At 50.2% G+C, this 23,658-nt stretch overlaps 1 protein-coding gene across 1 annotated transcript; it reads right to left on the minus strand.

The window, feature by feature from the left end:
- Positions 1-213: 213 nt before the first annotated feature.
- On the minus strand, positions 214-18,310 carry dlgap3 (discs, large (Drosophila) homolog-associated protein 3). Its single transcript, XM_056298383.1, has 11 exons — positions 17,192-18,310; positions 10,742-10,956; positions 9,820-9,922; positions 9,459-9,675; positions 6,752-7,302; positions 4,792-4,886; positions 3,482-3,701; positions 2,164-2,458; positions 1,967-2,058; positions 1,227-1,373; positions 214-540 (listed from the first exon to the last, which is right to left on the minus strand). Exons 1-11 carry the CDS (start codon positions 18,290-18,292, stop codon positions 214-216), a joined length of 3,363 nt encoding a protein of 1,120 aa, XP_056154358.1. The 5' UTR covers positions 18,293-18,310.
- Positions 18,311-23,658: the final 5,348 nt, after the last annotated feature.

The following is a 23,658-nucleotide window of genomic DNA, read 5'->3' on the forward strand; positions in this document are numbered from 1 at the left end:
TCCTCATCCAACAATGAGCAATGGAGCTGTATAGCTGTGGTTATTGTGAGTGATGTGATGGAAATATGAAGGGGCCGAATAGTGCATGAACTGACAGCGACAATATTAATAAAACCATACAAGTTCCAAAATTAGGCTCAGCGACATTGGCTTGTATGTCAGCTGGGGGTGGACAAGACAGAGGAGTGCCAAAGCCTCTGCGCGTCCACGAGTTCAGAGTCGGGTTTGGGCTTCGGGGATGTAGATTTCAATGCTGTCGGCGCTCTCTGTGGCCGAGTTCTGGCGGAAGGAAGCACTCCGCTTGGTCTGCAGCAGCCTCCTCCGGGCCTCTGTCCTCTGACGGTCCCCCAGGTCCAGGGACTTCTCCCTGACAGGCAGCGTGTGCCCGCCTGCACGCGGCACCACCAGGCCGCTCGCCCCACCTCCTCCAGCACCACCCCCGCCTCCAACTCCTCCATCCCCGACGCTGTCCGCCCGGAGGCTGCCGCTTACCCCCCCTGCTGGCTTCTTTGGTAAGGGAGGAGGGAGCTTCATATCCTCCTGTTGCGAGGTGATGGTTAGGTGTGATGTAGTTGTTGGGGAGATCGGGAGGTGTGAAAACATAAGGCAGAGGGAAATGCGGAAGAATGTGTCGTTGAATGGGGGGGATGTAAGAGACGATGGAAAGAATGAGGAATCAAATGGCAAAAAACAGAGTTGGGCGGATGGGACAATTTTACGAATGGGAGAAGAGGGTGGACAGGTTTATGACAAACACAAAAGGGAAAAAAATCAGAGCAAGAAAAAAAAAATCAATGCATGCAATGGCATCCAGATGAGGAAAACAGAGAAGGAAAAGGAAAATGAAAATGAAAAGATAAAAAAAAAACAGTCTTAGTTCCTGTTCAGCCATCAAATGACACCATCAAGAATTTCAGCAGTCCACAGCAGATTCACAGGATTTTTTTTTTTTGCATATGACGTGTACGAGAAGAGGAATTGCTCAACATGTACAGCTATTCTCTTTCATCCGTAGAACTGACTAAAATACCAACTTGTCCATCAGTATTTTCATTATGTAACAGTAATCTTGGCTCCACAATCTCCCTTTTGCTGCTTTGAAGTTTCAGAGCCAGAATTGGCTTGGAAGGCAGGACCACCTGCGCTATTCTCCTGCACACCGCTGTCTTGGCTCTGGAGGAATGCTGAAGGGAAACTAGAGCTGATCGGACCCCTGGGCCGCTAACCTTCTTTTCAGGTGGGAGCCTCCAGCCAGAGTCCTTGAGCCTCTGGAGGTCCTGAAACTTGACCCGGACGTCCTCTATGTTGAGCTGAAGCAGGTCCCAGAAGCCTGCCAGGTCCTGAGAGCTGGGCTGAGGGTATGCCGATGGGTCCTGGACGGCACAAAGAGATGGGACATTTGGCACCAAGGATAACCAATTGAAATACAAGGATAATTGAAATTATGCCATGCATAAGTGTTCTTAAGCTTATGCAGAACAAGTTGCACCCACTGTGGACTCAATATACTAAGTAGTTTCGCTGCCAGAGCCTCAAGCGGTCTGGTGCCATCAATCTTCTAGCATAGCACCTATTTGTCTGGTGTTGTGATATTGTCAGCAACAAACAAAGGGGGCTCTCACACACCAAGGAGGGACAAGTGACAGCAGTATAGGTTAATACATGATGGTAGACAAATATTAGACATTTCCTTGTCAAGCCTTTGTTACTGTATGCAACTGCAGCCTCATGATATATATTGAAAGCACTGAGGAAGTACTGCTCGCACCCAACAAGCATCACTACTGTGCCAAACGCGCATAGTCCAGCTTTAAAGCAAAGAGAAGCGATAGAGAAGAAAAACATGTTTGCAGCAAGGCCAAGTCTTTCCTTGGTCACAGTGATATGCCTTGAATCTCGGCAAACCAAAGTGCCATACTTTGATCAAACATCACAAATGTTTTTGCAGACAATCACATATACTCACCACACTTTGTTGGCAGAGGCGGAAGAACTGCTGGACTTTTTGAGACATGAGCATCTGGGCACTGCCGATTGCATTACGAATCAACTCAAGAACTAGGGAGGCAAAGGGAAGCACTGTTAGAGATGGCAAAACCCAGAATCGGGTGATGGTAACTAAAACCTCCCCTCTGCTCCTTTAGATCCTCCGCCTAAACTCACTCTCTTCCGGCAGTTCGTTCTCCTCCGCCTCTCGCTCCATGTTCTGGCACCATCCCTCCATCCTCTCCACCTCTGTCTGGAGTAGGCGTAAGAAGAACTCTCCGTCTCTCATGCAGGGAGATGCACGTCCCGAGTCAGGCAGGCTGCGGGGGCCCTCCAGGGACGGCGTCCCCGCCCAGGCCCGCTCAGAGGTAAGGGGCAGCGGGGAATGGGTGCGTGGGGGCAAGTGGGGATGCTGATGGGGTCGCGGGTCGGCTTGGCAGGCCTCAGTGGAATAGCCACTCTGGATATAGTCCTGGGATGACACGAGAGATGACAAATACAAGGACATATGCCGAGCTCAGCGGTTGTGTGCCCTTGTAGTGTACAGAACGATTGTCTTAAAGTTGTAATTGTAAGTAGGCCTTGTATTGCCTGTACGTTTTCAAATGAGTGGCTAAGGTTGCATATCATTTAAATATCCTGATAGGATGCTTAACATTGACATTGTAAAATATCAATGCTTTTGCAGCAGTTCAACAGAACTAAATTTAGCTAACCTGAATCATGTTTCTTAGCTAACCGACAGCCCTGAAAAGACAGCCGACACATCAGCAACACTTAAAAGCTTTTACCAAAAGATTGATTTGTTTGAACACGTTAAAGGTGATAGAGGACATCTTAATTGTGTCTCTGTCAATGACATTTGTGAAATCCTACCTCGAATGAAACTGCCTTGGCGATACCCAGTGATAGAATACAAAGGAGAGGCTAAGACAGAGTAGTGGTCAAATAGGGGTGCAGAAAAATTTATTTTGCCAATTTCCTTACAATTGGCTGTGAGAATAATTATATTCATCCATCCATCCATCTATTATCCAAACCGCTTATCCTGCTCTTAGGGTCATAAAGATAATAAAAAATGATAAAAAATAAAATAGTAATAAAAAAACACCGCAAAAATCTTAACAGCTTACAACAGCTTGTATTTTTACATGTACTCAGTCCCAGTTTTGGATGGGTCTCAACATCTCCTTCCCAAATCTACACAGATGGTACAGCTAAACTTGAGACTAAACATCAGTTTGTGGGTTAGTGAATTAGAAGCCAAGATCATGAGGTGCTTTGCATCTAAATACTCTGCTAAAATACTTCTTCCTATGTGGTGGCATTTAAAATATAATGTATTGATATCATGAAAAGATGTGCAAAGGCCTTAATTTTACACATCACTGATTAAGCCTCACTGTAGACGATGGAACTAATAACTGATTTTTTTTTTTTAACCACGTCCAGTCTTTGCAAATGGCATCAGTTCCACGTGATGGTGCAAGCCTACCTCTCTATAGGCCCACTGTCCCTGTGTGTGGACGGTGCGGTGGTATTCTGTGTATTGGCCGGCTGACTCGGGCTCTGACGAATGCCTTTGGAAAGAACAGCCAAACTGTAGGCTCTTGTCCTGCGTTGGTACACTGATACTGAGCCCTGGGAAACCCTCGGGCTCCAGGTCTGCCTGCACGCTAGCTGTCACACTGTTGGAGCGCTTGAAACGGGCCCGCCTGGGGTAGAAAGAGTCAGAGCTGGGTCAGGCAGATCCAGTCAGGCAGGGTAAATAAGCGCAAAAGCATTTCCCTAATCTTTTTTTCTTTCTTTTCTCTCTCACGACTGATAACCAATATTCATCCGCGTGTGCATAGCTGAGCGAGAATAGTCACGATGTGTTTCTCTGATAGCGTCATCATGGTCACTACCTCTGACTTGCTTGTGATGCCTCCTACTAAGTCCCGTGACATATGACACACCAGTTTGTTCAAATGTCATGCAGTGAGAATCGGTGACTAGAGTCTCTCCACTCTGACAACTTTCTTCTTCGCCCCTTTTTCCCCATTACCGTCTTGACGAGGTGTGACTCAAAAGAGTTCCGTTCTCTCGCTCTCATTTTCTCTCCCGGTGTCACACCCTCGCCCTCCCCCTCGCCCTCCCCTCCCCTTAACGTTTGCTGTGAGTGGGTGTGTGTGTGGGGGATTGGATGGACGCAGAAGGGCACTGCTAATATACACACAATCCCTTATTGCTCCTCAAGGTGTGCGTCCATGTGTTTGTGTGTGCGTGTGCATATGTGTGAACGTGACCCGTGGGCTGTGCCGGGTATAATTAGGAGCCAGGACTGCATCACACGTGAAAGCCAGTGTGTGGTTTTGCTGTCGTCATGGTTACAGGCGGTAATGGTGAGAAACGAAACATTCTTGGAAGAGAGTCAGCGAGTTCAAGCTGCGTTGCGTGATCACATATGAAATAAATTGCCGCAATACAACCGAGCTGAGAAATAAACCATAGGAGACTTGGTAGTTTCGGGGGCCTATGGAAGGAAGTCTTTCATGGGATATTCTGGAGATATTCAAATTTTCATCACTTTCTACCATGTTGGGCGGTGGGTTCAGACAGAAAAAATATATTATGTGGTGCAAAAACTCAGATGGATGCATACTCTATTAAAACGACGGTATCTTGTCTTAGAGGTGATGCATCACAGTGTTGGCAAACATAGATGTACTGCAAGATAATTTGTGCCTCGAGTACTTTAAACATGTCGGACCATACTGACTTAAATTCTTGCCCTGTGTTGATAACCCCATATAGTTTCTTTACCTTTTGTCATCCTCCACTTGGACCCCTATAGAGTGGACCTCCCTGAGAGCCTTGCCCTCCACATCTGAGTCTGACAGGGTCTCCGAGCTGTCAACCTGGGGCACACACAAGACTACAGAACTCAGTCACAGTGTAGAGGTGTGCAGATACACACATGCATGCACACATGCACGCACACACGCGTGGCCATGGTTAGGCTCGTCTTTTCAATACAACTTTTGTCATCCAATCACGGCAGTATGCGTTAACTGTTGAGTCTGTGTGCTCCAAGATTGGATCTATCCTGCGTTGTGATCCAATGAGTGACACTGCATACCGAGGTGGTCTGGCTTGCATTGAAACCGGCTCTCAGTGGAGTGTGGACGGCATGTGGGCATAATCTGGACAATTTATCAAACGTAAGCCTCACGCTGTGTTCCCGTCACATGGGAGTTCCTCGCCCACGTGTGTAGTGCAAAGGAAGAGAGACCAAAATGGAGGAAATTGGAGGCTGCACTCGTTTGTTCCAGCACTGTGCAGCACATTGGCTATGTTAATCAAATGTCATCCACTGCTCTCTCCTCAGTAACATGCATCTCGTGCAGGCCGCACCACCATTAGAAAATACACAAAATATAGAGAAGAGTGAAAAGTGGCATTTTTCTGGATGTATAGTGCAGGAACATTAACGGTGTGTCTGTAAATCCACTCTGACTTGCTGCTGTTGGAGCTCAGCGTGACAGTGCAATTTCTTTTGCAATTTATGGATGAGAATTGTTTGCCAGAGTGTCAAGATGGCATATATAAAACATAGTCACCATGATAGAAAGTTAAATTTCTACCATTTCAGAGAATTTTTTTTAGACAACGACGAGGAAGAATATGTGAATAACACTGTTTTTTTTTATAACTATAATATAATTTTGCAAGATAGGCAAAGCAATCTGTTGTTAATCAGAAGTTAGTGGGGGCGTCCAGGTAGCATGGTGGTCTATTCTGTTGCCTACCAACATGGGGATCACCAGTTCGAATCCTCATGTTACCTCCGGCTTGGTCGGGCGTCCCTACAGACACAATTGGCCATGTCTGCGGGTGGGAAGCCGGATGTGGGTATGTGTCCTGGTCGCTGCACTTGCGCCTCCTCTGGTTGGTCGGGGCGCCTGTTCAGGGGGAAGGGGGAACTGGGGGGAATAGCGTGATCCTCCCATGTGCTATGTCCACCTGGTGAAATTCCTCACTGTCGGGTGAAAAGAAGCGGCTGGCGACTCCACATGTATTGGAGGAGGCATGTGGTGGTCTGCAGCCCTCCCAGGATCAGCAGAGGGGGTGGAGCAGCGACCGGGACGGCTCAGAAGAGTGGGGTAATTGGCCAGATACAATTGGGGAGAAAAGGAGGAGGGGGAACAAAGAAGTTAGCTAATGTTAGCAATCTATAACATTAATTGTAGATCACCAAATAAGCCACAATTGTGGCATTTTGGCATAAACTCATCTTCAGCCATTTTGGGAAAGTCTTGACGGTTGGACAAACTGTCTCTTCAGCAAGAGCGTGTCTCTGACACCTTCACCTCTGACACCTCCCAGACCTCAGCGCTCTGAATTCATGAACAGCAGCGCTCTGAACGCTCTGAATTTCTGAACGAAGCGAGCACTCGGAGTGCACTCTGACGGCACCGGGATGAAATTTGCAAATCAAATGCACCCCAAGTGGGTGACTATCCCAACAGGCTGGTTGCATTGAAGTGTGGACACACACATATGCGGCCACAGCTGTGTTACTATCTGGCGCATGCGATCACAAAGGTCGCACTGAAAGGACAAAAGTAACCACAGCTGAAGATAAAGTTAAACCTTGAGCGTTCTGTCCATCCATTTCATTTAAAATGAGCGGTGTTCTCATCTTGTTAGGTGACACAAGAATGCAGCAATGTGGTTGTCATCGTTACATCTGAGATTGTAAGACCTTCTCCATAAGACTCACCTGCACAGCGATGGACGGCCTCCACTTCCTCCCGCCGCGTCCTTCCTCTTGCCCCCCTCCTCCTCCTCCTCCTCCTCCAACTTTACTTAAAACCATGCTGTTCTGGGGCAGGGAGGCCGACTTCCCCAGGCTGCCCCCAACTCTGCTGTCCCTGTCTCTGGCTGGCCGCGGGGGTCCCTCTAACAGGCTGTCAGCCGAGCTGCTGTGTTTGGCCCTAACTCCCACTGCCCCTGGGCCCCCTCCATACGGCACCAGCTCCCTGGAGCCCCTGCCCCCGTCCAGGCTCTCTGCCGAGTTGCTGTGCTGCCGGGATCGTCCCGCATAGTATCCCCCCCTGGAGGTGCGGCCCGAGGGCCCCCCGGAGCCGCCCAGGTCTACAGAGTTGCTGTGCATCTTGGGTCGCCCGGTGCCAGGGCCCGTGGCCGGCTGTCCGCTGCCCTGGAAGTAGGCATCCTGGGTGGACTCCGTGCTGCTCTGGGCACGCACCGATAAGGAGGACTTGGACATGCGAGGCGGGAGTGGGGGAGGAGCACCTTTGCGATAGGGGAAAACTGTGAGGTTCAGAGGCAGGGGCAAGACGGGGAGAAAGAGACAAAGTGGGTTGTTATTAGCAAATGGGCGATATAAGAACATGGGGTCAGGGAGGTGGGTACTTACAATGGGGACAAGCTGGATAGAGAAGATGGAAGGGAGAAGAGTGGAAGAAAGAGAAAGGAGAAATTGCCAGAGAATTGAGGTGAGAGATGGGAAAGCAGAGAAACAGAATGAATTACGAAAGACAAATATTGCCAGAGATGTGATAAAAAGATGTGTAAGAGTAATTCAGAGGTGCTATTTCTCCTACCCAAACATCCATTTTGGGTTTAAATTTCAGTGACAGGCAGAGTGAAGTGATAGAGAAGGAAAAGGAGTGACAGAGAGTGAAGTGGTAGAGGAGGCAGGGGAGTGACAGAGTGAAGTGATAGAGGGGGCAGAGGAGTGACAGAGTGAAATGATAGAGGAGGCAGAGGAGTGACAGAGGGTGAAGTGATAGAGGAGGCAGAGGAGAGACAGAGTGAAGTGATAGAGGAGGCAGAGGAGTGACAGAGTGAAGTGATAGAGGAGGCAGAGGAGTGACAGAGTGAGGCGATAGAGGAGTGACAGAGAGTGAAGTGATAGAGGAGGCAGAGGAGTGACAGAGAGTGAAGTGATAGAGGAGGCAGAGGAGTGACAGAGAGTGAGGTGATAGAGGAGGCAGAGGAGTTACAGAGTGAAGTGATAGAGGAGGCAGAGGAGTTACAGAGTGAAGTGATAGAGGAGGCAGAGGAGTGACAGAGTGAGGTGATAGAGGAGGCAGAGGAGTTACAGAGTGAAGTGATAGAGGAGGCAGAGGAGTGACAGAGTGAGGTGATAGAGGAGGCAGAGGAGTTACGGAGTGAAGTGATAGAGGAGACAGAGGAGTTACAGAGTGAAGTGATAGAGGAGGCAGAGGAGTGGCAGAGTGAAGTGATAGAGGAGGCAGAGGAGTTACAGAGTGAAGTGATAGAGGAGGCAGAGGAGTGACAGAGTGAGGTGATAGAGGAGGCAGAGGAGTTACAGAGTGAAGTGATAGAGGAGGCAGAGGAGTGACAGAGTGAGGTGATAGAGGAGGCAGAGGAGTTACGGAGTGAAGTGATAGAGGAGACAGAGGAGTTACAGAGTGAAGTGATAGAGGAGGCAGAGGAGTGGCAGAAGGAAACCTCTTGCCGTGAGCGAACTTGACTCTGCTTTTTAAGAGGATAAAGCAGTTCCCCGAGAGAAATATTAAAATCAGAGGCACACAATATTTTTTAGCAGAACCTCAGTCTCTCTCTCTCTCTCTCCTCCCTCCCTTTTAACACTTGCTGATGTGGCAAACACACATACACATTTCATAGTTTATTTTGATTAAATGAAGGAGCGCACAAATACTTTTCTGCACGTACTATCTCTTCATTTCCAGACTGCTTGTTTCAAAGGGTAATGAGCCTCAGGTGTGTACTCCAAACCCATGCTGCTGTGTTTGCATGTGCGTGAGTAAGTGTGAGTAAGTGTGTGTGTGTGTGTGTGTGTGTGTGTGTGTGTGTGGACGCACGCATGTTTTGTGGTTGAGTTTGTGTATCACATGTTATGTGTGTGTTGTGATGGATATGGTACACTGCACAGAGGCCGGGAAATATTAGTCCTGTAAGGCACCAGCAATCTCTCACACACACACACACGCACACGCACACACACACACACACACAGAAGCGACTACAGATCTAAATGAGGCTTGAGCAGGTACGGATGTGCTGATAAAATCAAAATGAACAAAAGGGGACAGGAGAAGAGGAATAAGAAAGGAGATGCATCAGCACCGAGGAAGTAAGGCGGCGAGGAAAGGCAAAGAAAGTGGAGAGATGGAGAGCGAGAGAGAGAGAGAGGGAGGTGAGGGAGGCAGCTGGAGACGTTGAGCTATCGCCGTAATCACGAGTGCCCTAGTCCCCATTTAGTGAGGCAGAGGAACCAGCGATTACCGGAGGAGGGAGATGGAGAGATGAGATCTAGAGACAAGATGGAGTGGCCGATGGACAGAGATATTAGGGAGGGAGGTACGCACACACCAGCACATTCAATACCATGCACATGCACACGCACACACAAAAACCTGGCACACGCACAAACAAATATGGCCGCAAGTGCTTTGGGCACACACCGACATACTCACCAGCCCCACTCTTGATGCTCCCCTGAGGGCCGGACAGAGAGAAGACGGACAGGCAGTCGTCATCCTGGGAGCAGCCGGCCTGGATGGCCCGTACATAGCTGTGGCTGCGGGTGCGGAAGACCCCGGGCAGGTCCAGGGCCTCCACCGCCTGTGACTCCACCTCGCCGAACATGGTCTCGCACACCGCATCAAACTGACGGTTCAGACTGTCCCCCAGCTATAGGGGGAGACACGGGGTGGGGGGTTTATAATGTACCCAAAACAAACTGTCACAAATATTTACATACACATTTGCATACATGAGCACAAGTATACAGACATACACACATGCACACACACAAATCTGAGGAGTAGGACTAACCTGTGAGCTGGTCAGAGAGCGAGTATAGCTGCGAGAGCGGGTGTGGCTCTTGGGGGTGGTCCGGCTGTTGGGGTAGGAATCCGTGCACTGCTTACAGGAGTACCTGCATTAAACAACAAGCAAAACACCCACGATCAATACCCATAATAACCCTAATGAAGTCTTTAACTGCTTGGCTGACTCACTGTCCAATAGCGATGTTTGTTTAGCAAGATCTGTAAATCAGTTGCTACTATCTCTGTAATATACTGGGCCTGACAGAACCGCTGTGTGCTCCCCACCCCCCTTTTCTCCCCAAGTGTATCCGGCCAATTACCCCACTCTTCCTGGCCGTCCCTGTCGCTGCTCCACCCCCTCTGCCGATCCGGGGAGGGCTGCAGACTACCACATGCCTCCTCTGATACATGTGGAGTCGCCAGCTGCTTCTTTTCACGCCCCCCCCCCGACCAACCAGAGGAGGCGCTAGTGCAGCGACCAGGACACAAACCCACATGCGGCTTCCCACCCGCAGACACGGCCAATTGTGTCTGTAGGGATGCCCGACCAAGCCGGACGTAACACGGGGATTCGAACCGGTGACCCCCATGTTGGTAGGCAACGGAATAGACCGCTACGCCACCAGGATGCCCCGCACTGGGTGCTTTTTATCAGAAAAAATACCTTTGAAAAAGTGTAACCCCCCCCCCCCCAAAAAAAACAAAACATGGAGTGCTGTGATTACCAAACAAGTACCATGAGTGCAGATTTGAACTGCTTCTGGCTCCAGTAGGAACCAAACACCCTAACCTTAACCATAAATGGGGGGGGGGGGGGTCATGCTAGGCCACAGCCACTGACTCTGTTTACCTCATGTGACGTCCCATAACTATTATGTAAATGAACATTGCTAGCGCTCTGTGTGTCACGCTTGGTGGTGCGGCACCTCTGATCCATGCTGACGGAGCGCCGGAAGGCCTCCCGCTGGGCAATCAGGCTGGTCTTGGGCGAGGCCTTGGGACTGGTGTCCGAGTCGGCGCTGTCGTCGTCCCCCATGGCCTTAATGTAGCTGCCGCTCCGCATGCGCCGGCACGGGATCTCCCCTCCGCTGTCGGTGGCGCCCCCGCCGGGGTATCCTCCGCCCCACTCGTCAGAGGGGACCTGAGACGCACACGCACGCATACCCACACATATTGACCCAGGCACCCCGTCAAGGTAAGCAACACCGAAGGCGTTCCAGTTTAAATCAGAAATAAAGTTAGCAACATCAAGCTGAGGACGACAACTCGTTTTTAGTACGCGGCTCTACTGGATGGGTTAAACAGTTAACACACATTTTAAACCAACTGTTAGGGGAGGCTACTTACAATAGAAAATGAGAGCAAAGGTCAACATATTAGGGACGGATACGGGGACACTGTAGTAAAACTGAGGTCAAACGACGGTACTGATTGCTTTCCCGCCACACACAGAGACGCATTCATGTGACGAACACAAGCCGACTCCGCCCCCCTCCCGAAGACAGCGCTGCCAATTATCGCTGCTTCGCCGAGTCCGGCCATAGTCGGTCCCCAGTGGGCAATTGCGTCGACACAGAGCCGATGCTTAGACCGCTACACCACCACGGACCGCGGACAGTGGTTCGGCCTGGAGTCGCCTGGTCGCGGAAGTGGCGAGGCGTCTCCTTCGAGACCGCCGGCCGGAGAGATGCAGTTGGCGAACGCATGCAGTACGAGGGTGGGTGTTTGAACTAGAATGGGGATCGATTGGCCACTAAATCGGGAGAAAAAAGGGAAGAATCAGAAATACATGTTTGAGGAAAAAAAGACTACTGAATTTTTTTTTTCACTGTCGGATGAAAAATATTTCACCGCTAAAACAAAATGCAAATGATTAGTCGCACAAAACTTGCACACGTGTGCCCACACGGTGTACATGTACACACACTGCACACGTCAGCTACACACAGGCATGCTCATGCACACTATGACAGCCCACACACACACACACACACACACACACACACGTGCACACACGCACATGCACACATGTAGTGTGGTGTAAGAGAAAGAGAGCAAAGGGACAAAGGGACTTACAGAGAGAGAGAAACTCTGACAGCTGGAGAAACACTGACACGGAGAAGGAAAAAGAGCGTAAGCGAGAAGCCGACGGACAGAGTCACCGACAGAAAAACCGGCAGATTAGCAGACTGACAGATGCAGACGGAAATGCAAATTAGCACACTGACACGCGGCCAGAAAGACAGCCGTATGGACAGATGGGCAGGAAGACGGCTAGAGGAATAGCTGCCGAAGGACAGCAGGTTCACAGAGAAAAGCAGGTAAACAGTAAAGCAGACAGACACAGACAGACAGACAGACAGACAGACACACACACACACACACACACACACACACACACACACACACACACACACACAGATAGATATATAGCGCTGGATGGACAGAATAAGCGGAGACCAAAGCAGACATAAAACAGAAGGCTGGCCTAGCCGACAGACAGCCGAACAAACGAGGAGACAAATGAGAGACAGTGTGAGGAGCCGAGTCAGACTCTAACACTCGAGCAGACGCACACATAATAGTCAGTCAGACGGCCAGGAGGTTTCGGACGCAGCGGACGAGAGGAGAGGAAAAGAAAAAATGTCTGAAACTTCCGAAGGAATAATGAAATGTGGTTTACATTAGAGACAGACAAACAAGAGAGACGGGGAAGGGGACAGACAAGACAACTACACAGAGAGGCACAATTTCCTTCTTTGAGTTGAATAAACAAAGTGGGCCAACACACCACGAAGTTATCCTGAACTCCACTTGGAATCCTATTATTCTGCTGCACCATGACCTCTGTGTGTGTGTGTGTGTGTGTGTGTGTGCGCGTGTGTGTGTGTGTTCCTAAGCTTTACACCACCTAGCCGTCCGAGAGTAACAGCAGCTGCTTGTGCTCAAAGACCCTCTATGCTCTGGTCTCTGCACGGGCTGTGAAGTGTAATCTCACAGACACCGCACCCTGAGAACACACCCACACCTACACACACACACACACACCTGCACACGCACTCCCCCACACACACACATGCAAGCACACCTGCACACAAACACATGCATGCATACACACACGCAACCCCCCCCACACACACACATGCACAAACGCACTCACGCATGCATGCATACACATACACACGCACACACAAATGCGCACAAACACACGCACACACATACGGGGCTACAGGGCAGGGGTCTGTCCAGCTGAGTGTGTTTCTAAAGGTCATCACTTTAAAGAGATGATTCAGCCTAATCTTCAAATCCCCTGGCCTTCTATCTTTTCTCATCTCTCTCTCTCTCTCTCTCTCTCTCTCTCTCTCTCTCTCTGTCTCTCGCTCTCTCTCTCCATCTCCCCCTTTTGGCCACCATTTTCTTCTGTATCTTGTCTTTACGCCTCAGCCTCCCTCACTATCTCCATATCCTTTCTACCCTGTGCTTTTACTCTCACTCTCTCTTCTCTGGTCTCTCTATTTCACTCTCACTCTGTACTCGGTTGGTTTTGGGTTTGGTTTTTTTTTTAGATTTACTTATCATTCCTTATCTACTGGACACAGGCAGAGGGGGCGGGCATGATGGGAGACTGGTGGAGGCTTAGGGAATGACAAGCACACACACTTCTGGTGGTGCACGTCGTGAGTGGGTTGACACCCGTAGGAGGGGGACGAAACGCTCAGAGGGTTTTTCTCCCCCTTTTGCCCCCCCCCAAAAATTCCACTCTTCAACAGATTCACTCAAATTGACTGCATTTTTGGCCTCCAAATCCTCGCTGCCGGTTCCTCCATTTACAATTGGTTTTTCATCTCTTGTAGAAAAAAAGAAAGAAGAACGCCGCTTTATTTCGTCATTGTATTCTTACTTTGTTCTCTGCATTTAACCCACCCTGTTGTATAGCAGCAGGGGGCAGCTGCAGCGCCCGGGGACCAACTCCACTTCTTCTATCCATTGCCTTGCTCAGGGGCACAGACAGGAGTATTGACCCTAACATGCATGTCTTTTTGATGGTGGGAGGAAACTGGGGCACTCGGAGGAAACCCACACAGACACAGGGAGAACATGCAAACTCCACACAGAAAGGATCTGGGACGGCCTGGGGTTCGAACCCAGGACCTTCTTGCTGTGAGGAAACAGTGCTAACCACTAGACCACCGTGCCGCCCATCATGGTTGTCTTGACACGGTGTAGGACCTCCAGCACTGGCCTGTTCTGGACACTGAGACTCGGAAACTTAAAGAGAGCAGGATGAACCCCCATATGATTGTGCGTATGAACTTCAACTGTGTGGTGTTCTGTCTGACTTGCAAAGGGCCTGGCCATGGCATATTGAGATCGCAATTTTTATGCAAAGGTGATGTTATATTTATCATCAAGACCATGAGAATCGCCTGAATTGCGTGTCCACCGCTTAAAGGTGCCTCGCTGTTCCCTGATAGCCAACTTGCTGTGGCCCGGACCCGTCTCGCACCGACACTTTCATCTGGCCCACATACCATGTGGAATGATGGCACTTGGGCGGTCCGCTCCTGTTTGCCAGATCTGGGCCAGAACCAAGCCATAGCAATGCCGCATGTGCCACATATTTGCCAAAGGTGGCCCATATTTGTTTTGTGATATTTGGGCCATATTCACCATTTACCACACGGGCCACTTCAGGGCCACATCCAGATTACATGTTGCCCAGAGCACCGCGTCTTTGCCAAAAAAGGTCCACATTTGATTAGGCATATTTAGGCCATATTAGCTATTATACATGTGGGCCACTTCTGGCTCACATCCATTTCGTCAGGGCCAGAAGAAGGCCAACAGTGCCGCACCATTGCCTGAAGTGGCCCACATCCAGATGCTATCTGGGTTTCACCCAAACTGCCACAACTGCAGAATTGCTAAGCTTGTTCGGTGACGTCGAGGAGCTGATCGTTTTCAGCGCGCAGATTCGAGCGGGGATTTTCCCCACGGAGACTGCGTCAGCGTGAGGTCGATGGGGTTTCTGCTTCCCGAGGTTCGCCCACGACATCCGGTGGGGAGCCGTCCCCGCTCGACCGCTATTGCATCTGCGTCTTCCCAGAAAGCCACGCCGCCCCGCGGCCACGGATCAATCGAGCTGACTCCGGCGCAAAGCCCGCTCTCACACTACCTCCCTCAGAAAACGGCAACTGACACCGAGAGATATGAGGAGGGAGAGAGGGGTAGGGGGTGTGGAGTTCATTTTGAATATGTCTGCGTGAATAGATGGAGGCCCAAGGCACACCGGAGAATACTGTGGAGCGCTCTGTTTCCAAAAAAAAAAAAAGAAAAGCGAAAAAGCACAGTGAGAACGCCCCCCCGCCCCCGCCCCATCAGAAGACCACAGCTGTGTATCAGGACTGGACCAGAAAGCGGGGACTCCTGTGGCTACCTGCCGTTACCGTAGAAACACGGCCACGTGGCCGTCCAGCAGCAGAGCACAGCTGGAGGTTTGTGTGTGGGTGTGCGTGTGTTGCCTCTCATCTGCCCTCGTACACCGGAACAGCCTCTCACTTGGGGGACCTCATGTATACAGAATGAGGACGAAGGCACCAGGGAAGAGGGAGATAAAGCGACTGTGCTGCGTAGAGAGTGCTGGGGCGGCGGCGGGGAGGGGGGCTGAGAAACAGACGGTTGACAGAGATGTTTAATCTTTGCCTGTCAATCATCGTCTCTTAGCGCCTTGAGACATAATGGGGAGGTCTGCGAGTCCCCAGCTCGTCATTTAATCGGTCTGGAAGATGTTTCCCAAAGCCACTTTGCTATGAAAAAACCCCCCCAAAAAAACCACTCTCGTGGTCTTACAGTCTAGTTACCATGGCTTTACTCTTCACGCAGTCTCACACACGTGCCGATGGCAGGGTCACCCGAGTTTGTTTAACACGTAGTTTGGGTTCTTTACCTTCAGGGAGGAGCAACAAGTGCACAGCCTTAATGTACTGATTCTGCTTCTTACCTTGAAGGATAATTGGGGGGGGGGGGGGTTCCAACCTGGATCTTGTTTTTGTAACTTTTGTAATTGTGCATATTGGTTATGATATCATGCTACACACCCGTCTCATTTTGGGAACTGTGAACGTGGCTGGGCTCGGCGGAATACGAACACCACGTCTCAACAAGTCGAGCTTAACCCAACTATATAAACCCTGTGAACCATTCAGCCGTGAAAACAAGAGTGCAAGTTAAAAGTTTATTGCACAAGGGCGGCCGCGTAGCGTGGCGGTCTATTCCGTGGGGATCGCCGGATCAAATCTCCACATTACCTCCGGCTTGGTGTCGAGCGCCCCCACAGACACGATTGGGTGGGAACCCGGATGTGGGTATGTGTCCTGGTCGCTGCACTAGCGCCTCCTCTGGTCGGCCAGAGCGCCTGTTTGGGGGTGGAGGGGGAACTGAGGGGGAATAGCGTGATCCTCCCACACGCTACGTCCCCCTGGTGAAACTCCTCACTGTCTGGTGAAAAGAAGCGGCTGGCAACTCCACATGTATCGGAGGAGGCATGTGGTAGTCTGCAGCCCTCCCCGGATCGGCAGAGGGGGTGGAGTAGCGGCCGAGACGGCTAGGAAGAGTGGGGTAATTGGCCGGATACAATTGGGGAGAAAAAGAGGGGGGGGGAAATATTGCACAAAATATTCAAAGTTATCAATGGTCTATCGTATTGATGAACTGTTTCCTGGTTCACCTGGCAGGAGGGACGGGTCTATGGGCGGCCATTAAAACATTTCTGATGCCCCAACAAACACCGTTGTGAAGCTGTGATGCTGGTGAATGAATTGATATCATAATCGATATGCACGATGGCAAATGCTACAAAAATAAGACACAGGTTGTGAAAAAACAATTCTTTTACCCCTATTCCCAAAATTACACATAAAATGCACACATAGGTGCCAACTTCTGAAAATTATCACGCGTGCTCTTTTTATGGACAAACATGAAAGTGGATACAGCTTCTTCTCCATGACCAACATATTTCATGAAAATAAAACAGTGCTTTTAGGTGACCCTTCTACGCACCGAAACTCTAGACAAACTTTTCCGATGTTTTCTAATGCCTACATATGAGACATGTAATAACGTTTTGAACTTTACTGACAGTCAATGCAAACAAGTCACTACTGTAAGCTCGCAGTCTGACATTTATAACGTTTTTAGGTACGTTATTTTTATTTTTATTTTTATAATATGGAGATGGGGGGATAGGGGCAAACATTTTGGGGGGGGTGCAAAAGCTCCTTAGCACGCACAAAGCTGGTGCCCATGAACCACACACACACACACACACACACACACACACACACACACACACACACACACACACACACACACACCTGCAAGTAATGGAAGGTCCTCTCCTTCATTTTGCTTTCCAGGGGCACCAGGGCTTTGTCGTAGCCTCCTCCCCTGGTGGAGGGGTACACCTCCCTGGCCTGACTAACTGTCATGGCTGACCAGGTACTCCGCTTTAAGGAGTGCCCGTGGTGGCTGTGGTGGCTTCCTTCATTCCCAGCCAGGGCAATGGTGGTGCAGGCCAGGCACTCCGCAGGCCCTGGTCCCGGCCCCGGGCCCGGCCCTGGCCCTGGAGGCCCACCTCCTCTCTCCTTGGGTTTCTTCATGGTCAGCTCCTGGATTGCCGCATCCAGGCTCTCGTGCCCACTGGGATGCCCCCTTCTACCGCCACTCACCAGGAAGCTGCTGTCGCTGTCCAGGTTGTCATCCGAGCTCCACCAGCCTGCTGTCCGGCTACGGTGGCGTCTACCTGACTCGTGCCGCGAGTCTCCACTCTTGCTGCGCTCGCGGGACTTATTCCTCCTGGTGGAGCGTGACTGGTGGCCCGAATGGTGACCTCCACCCTCCTCCCCTCCGCTCCTGTGGCTTCCTCCTCTCTCACTGCGATAGTCCCCCCCGCTTCTCATCCCATTGTATTCCCTTTTGGATGGCGCCTCCAGAGAGTGGGACTTGGCAAAGAGCCGTTGGACCGAGTGGACCAGGTGTCGGATGCGGGAAGGGCTCTCGCTGCGCTGCTCTGCGCCCCCGCTGGCTGTGCGCTGGTACTGCAGTGTATGGAAGCCATCGGGGTGAAACGGCACCTGCTTCTCAAACTGGTCCATCAGGTTGGGCGGGATGCGGTGCATCTTACCCCCATGGCCAGAGGACAAGCAATCCTCACACGAGTCGTATGACTGCAGGGGTGGGTGCTGGCTTGGGTGGGAGCGGGGAAAGGTGCCCCCTCCTGAGTGGGAGTGGGAGTGGGAATGGGAGTGGTGCCTCTCCAAGGCCAGAGATTCAGATGGGCCCGCCGGAGGGTAAAAGTGACCTCCATCATTGTGGCCCCCGTAATAGTCTCGGCCCGGGCCGGCATCGCATTCCTCCGGCATGCAGTGGCAGGGCCCCCCTCCTCCTCCGCCACCACCGGAGGAGTGCTGGGACATGCTGCGGCTGACATGGTAGCCTTTCGTAGGCGCCGGGGCATGGTGGGCCGTCCGGGCCGACAGAGGGCGCTGTGGGCGAGACAGGGCTGCGCTGGACTCACCTGGGGGGTACAAAAAAAAAAAGGTAGATGGGAAAATGGGAAATACGGTGAGTTTGCAAGAAACACTGCAGGTGAAGTTGCTGTAATTTATTAAATGACACCGAAATGAATGAAAATACACAAGTATTTGATTTTGTAAAAAAAACAAACAAAAAAACCCCACTATTAATAGATGGATATCAAGATTGCTGCCCCTGGGCTGTCAGGTGACTCGATAAATGGTGAGTGAAAGTTATTTTGTTCCCTGATTAACATTTTTATTGATGTTGTGTTTCATGTTTTACCTCACAAAGACAAACAACAGCAACGATAAGCATTCATCCCACAGGCTGCAATGATCAGAGACCGCTCCTCTCTCCTCATCCATCTCATAGGCTGCTATCCATCTGGGCTGATAAATTAGGGATATTAGCTTCTATCTATGCCCCCCCCTTCTCTGTTTTTCCATTTCTTTCCCATTCAGCAATTGTCCTCCTTCGTCGTTCCAACCCTTTTCCCCTCATCTTCCTCAGCCCGCAATACTCCTCCCTCTCTCTCTCTCTCTCCCTCTCTCTCCCACCGATGCCCACAAGAAGTCTTCGAGCAGTCTCATCCTCATGCAGACAGATGATTTATGGCCAAGGTAAAAAGTACGTTTATCGACTACCGCCATCTCAATCCGCTCCCGCCTTTATACGGACTGAACGCACAGAGAACGGCAGGGAGTGTATACACAGTCGCTACCCTATATATTCCAGAGTCATCCTGACATTTTCACAGAATGATTGAAGGCATAAAATGGGAGTGTGCAGACAAAGCTAACAATAGCCAGGTTCAGAAACCAAACTCTATATTGCTTTTTTTTTGAGGGGGGGGGGCCAGGAGAGCGGTATGCAACGCACAAAACAAATCTCTCAAGCAAAATCATTATATCTTAGCATGCTGCAGCGCTGGAAGGATGTAAACCGCATCACACAAACGCATCACAAACGCAAAATGTTTGCGTTTGTGTGATGCGTTTGTGTGCTTTTTCTTCCCCCACTAGGCATTTTGTAAGCAGGGGAGATAGATAAAAAGGAGCGAGTCTACATTTCTTTTCCCTGGTGGTAACCGGAACGGGAATAAGCGCCGGATTGGTGCCAGAGAAAGCCAGACGAGGCCACCTGCGCCCAGTTAGCTTCTCCTCTGCACACCCGTCTCAACTATTAGGTGCTGAAAGAGGAGCCTGTGGGCCCGAGAGTGAGCTGGAGGTGCTGCCGAAGTGGATGGACCACCGCTGGCCCCCAAAAGGCATCAACACTTGGACAGGCTCCCAGGGAGGAGGCATATTGTTCCTGGCACCGGCAGGCCATTGTTTACGCCGTGCCCTTTTACCGGTGATCAATACGAAAATGAAGCCGAGGCTCCTCCCCAGACTAAAACCGGACCGTCACACACCTACCCATGCAACATCCTGTGTGACGCTCTTAATGTGACACTAATGCGTTTTACTTAACTGCCATTAATTGCCGTAATGTAATCACACTCTCTGTTAAGCATGCAGTTCATTAGCAATATAAAGAGTTATGGACTCACACTTTCTTTGCTATGCCCATGACCATTTCTAAGGGTTTGAATTCCAGTCATGTCTGGAATTTATTAAACTGATACCAAACAACCTTGTGACTATAAGCTTTTAATTTTTTTGGGGTGGATGGATTTCGTGGAGTTTCTAACGGGTCCGGTTGTGCCGCTGTTTGCCGGCTTCCACACAGGGATGAGAGATACGGGACAGATGCTGGGATAATCATTAAATAGAGCGTGGCCTGTTCCCCTTGATTGACTGAATTAGAGCTGCCACCCAGGAAGAACACCCGGATCCGGCCGTGTCATTGGTGTAGCTGTGACGACAAACCTCTTGAAGTCGATGTCCTACCGTGGCAAGCTTTCAGACAGCCCTGGCACCTGGGTGGATGGACCGCTTCTCATTAACTCTGTTTGTGTTTGTGTGTGTGTGTGGACAGCAGTCTTGTATTTAACCAAGAGTGTGAAATGCGTGTCTGTGCTGTTCTTGTGTGTGTGTGTGTGTGTGTGTGTGTGTGTGTGTGTGCATCTGCAAAGTAAGCAGCTCTGCTCTAACTAGGGGGCAAATTATACCATGCTCTGTTTATTATGACAACTCTGGCATTGGTGTTGGCTGTCGGTTTGGAATTGTCAATCTTTGTGTCACATGCATGTGTACGTGCACACACACACACACGCACATATATACATGCACACTCACGCACACCCACACACATGCATGTATGTATGTATGAATGGCCATGCACAAACTGACAAATAGGCACATACACTGGAGACACAGTTTTTCATGCGTGCACACACACGCACACAATAAAACCTGCAGAAAGAACGTATTGTGCCTCTCAATTTCTTTCCCTCTTTCTCTCCCTCACTCCATCTCCACATGTCTCGTTCTCTTCTCAGTCTCTGCTCTTGACCTACTTCACTCCATCCTTGAGTATCCCCCCCTTCCCCCACCATCACCACCACCATCGTCTCTCCCACCCCACCCCACCTCTCTTCTCTTTGTTTTCACCTGTCAGCCCGTCTGGCTTCCTTCCTGTCAACACATTTCAGTGTTGAGTTGTTAATAAGACACTCTTTGTGTTCTTTACCTTCTCACATATTGGTCTATCTCTATTTCTGCAGCACTCATTGACACATTGATAAACACTTATTCTGCCATCCTTTCATCGCCTATATTTATGTCCTTTTTTCAGGCTGTTTTAGTTATTAGTGTGTGCTGGAAAGCAGCAAAACACATTTCCTCTTTTTATTATCTGGCTGCACCACAGAGATAGATGTCCATTATCTGCCATTATGACTCACTGCATACTTAATACACTCCAAACATAATCCCTTCAGTTCTCTCAGTTCCACTTCTGGTTTGGGAAGATGGCGGCGCGAACTTACATTTATAGCGGCCTCACCCAGTACCATCCATGCAGTGTCTTTGTCCACTTCTAAGTTTGTGTCTTCGTTTGATGGCTGGGAGAGCTGGCGCTGGGTCGGCTGGGAGAGCTTGGTCTGCTGCGTCCAGTGGGCCCAGGGACCAAGGCCCTGCCTGGAGCTGTGCCCGAAGAGGAAACACCGAGGGTGGTCTGACAGGACATGGAAGCGGGGCAGGCTAAGCTAACTGCTAGCCCATGCAGACTGGCAGTTCTGATAACACTGAGGGTGGTCTGGCGGCGGCCTCGCCTAGCGTTGAGTGTGTTTTTGGTGTCGTCGTGTGGAGTGCAGGGAGGTGTGTTGAAGGTGTCTGGCTGGGAGAGCTAGCGTTGGATCGGCTGGGGGAGCCTGGTCTGCTGCATCCAGCGGGCCCAGGGACCATGGCCCTGCCTGGAGCTGCGCCTGAAGAGGAAACACCGAGGGCGGTCTGACAGGACGTGGAAGCGGGGCAGGCTAAGCTAACTGCTAGCCCATGCAGACAGGCAGTTCCGACAGTCATCCTGGCGTTCACTCTCTTGGACAGTGTTTTTTGTATTTTTTTTGTAGTTTGTATATGTGTTTTTGTCTTTGTGTTGCAGTGCTGTGGGCTGGGTCAAACGATATTTCATTTCATTTCATGTCCTGATTTAAATGCATACAGGTCCTTCACTCATATCCACCTCATCATCTCTTTGTATGTATCTGTGTCTCTTAAATGCGGCGATATTCACAGGCGTAGCGTTTTCATCCTGTCCATCTGCTAACACGGCCTGCATCTCTCTCCTCTTTCTCCCTTTCAGTCGCTCTCTGTTTGTCTCTCCACACCCACCCTGTGTAGGCAGAAACCGCCGCTGGGCTGTTGGGAGACGGGGCGGCACAGCGTTCTGTCAATGTTTAGAATGGCTAGGCGTCGACTTGCTCGTTCCGCAAGTTTCAAGCTGGGGCCGGTCTCCATTAAATATTCATGCTGTCAGGCCGACTCTTCTGACCCACTTTACCAAGAGTTGAGTCCACCCGTTCTCATCCTCTCTGTGACGTATGGGTGACAGAGGCATCGCTCCCAACGGTGGAAGGTCAACACCGGTTATCGCAGGCTCCCCCTGTCAGCTCGTGCAGTCAGAGAAATGGAAAGGAGATACGCCGCTACGCTGGTGTTCTCAATAAATAGCTTTTTTAAATTTGGTCTTTTTTTGCCCCCGCTAGGCATTAGCCAGAGACAATGGAAGGCATTATTTGGACAAGACAGCCACCGTGCATGGCTTTTATTGGAATCCAGCGGACTACATTGTGAGGCGATGGGTATTTTGTGTGAAAATACGAGCTTTGTTTGACTCTGCAATCACAATGGAGCCAGGCTGAAACGTGGTAAGGGGCAGATATGTTGACGGGCGCACACAGGACCGCGCAGAGCAGAATTCCAACAATAGGGGCAGTTTTCATCAGTCTGTTGACTGTCCATATGCAGGACGACAGACTTCAGAGATACGATTTGACTATGAAGCTACTTAACACATCCACAATACACAGTCAGGCGTCAAATAATATAGACGCCACGGAAATGGGAATAGTAGCGTAGCTTACACGGTTACCGAACTGCAGATCCTATCCTATAATTAAACCACATAGACTAGCACGCAAGACAGGGACACAATATAAAGTCTGGCAGACTCACTCGTTTTTTTTTCAGTTATGAATGATATTTATTTGTCTTTTCTCCTCTTACACACACACACCCATTCATTCCTAGGGACAATTCAGTACGGCCGATTCACCTGACTTACATGTCTTTGGACTATGGGAGGAAACCGGAGCCCCCGCAGGAAACTCACGCAGACGCGGGGAGAACATTCAAACTCCACACAGAGGACGGCCTGGGACGACCCCCAAGGTTGGACTACCCCGGGGCTCGAATCCAGGACCTTCTTGCTGTGAAGTGACCGTGCTAACCACTGTCCCACCATGCCACCCTTACATATATATATATATATATATATATATATATATATATATGTGTGTGCGTGTGTGTGTGTGTGTAGCACACACACACAGCCACACAAACTATGCACACTTCCATCGCTACAAGATAAGTGCCGTTGCAACCTCGTCAGGATCCAGAGAGAATTGGGGTTGATGGGAAAGACGGAACGTTTCAAGGGTAAAACCACAGAGGACAGTCTGCAAAACACAACTGCAGCAGCTCCGTGGCTCCGTGCAGGGGGAGCAGCTAACACGAAGGAAGTGGAGGGAAATAAGCGGCTAAAAAAACGGGTTCATGGTTTAAAAAAGGCACTCTTGAGAGCTGTGAACTTCGGTAGA

The sequence above is a fragment of the Lampris incognitus genome, chromosome 18 (genome assembly GCF_029633865.1).
Source record: "Lampris incognitus isolate fLamInc1 chromosome 18, fLamInc1.hap2, whole genome shotgun sequence".
NCBI lineage: Eukaryota > Metazoa > Chordata > Actinopteri > Lampriformes > Lampridae > Lampris > Lampris incognitus.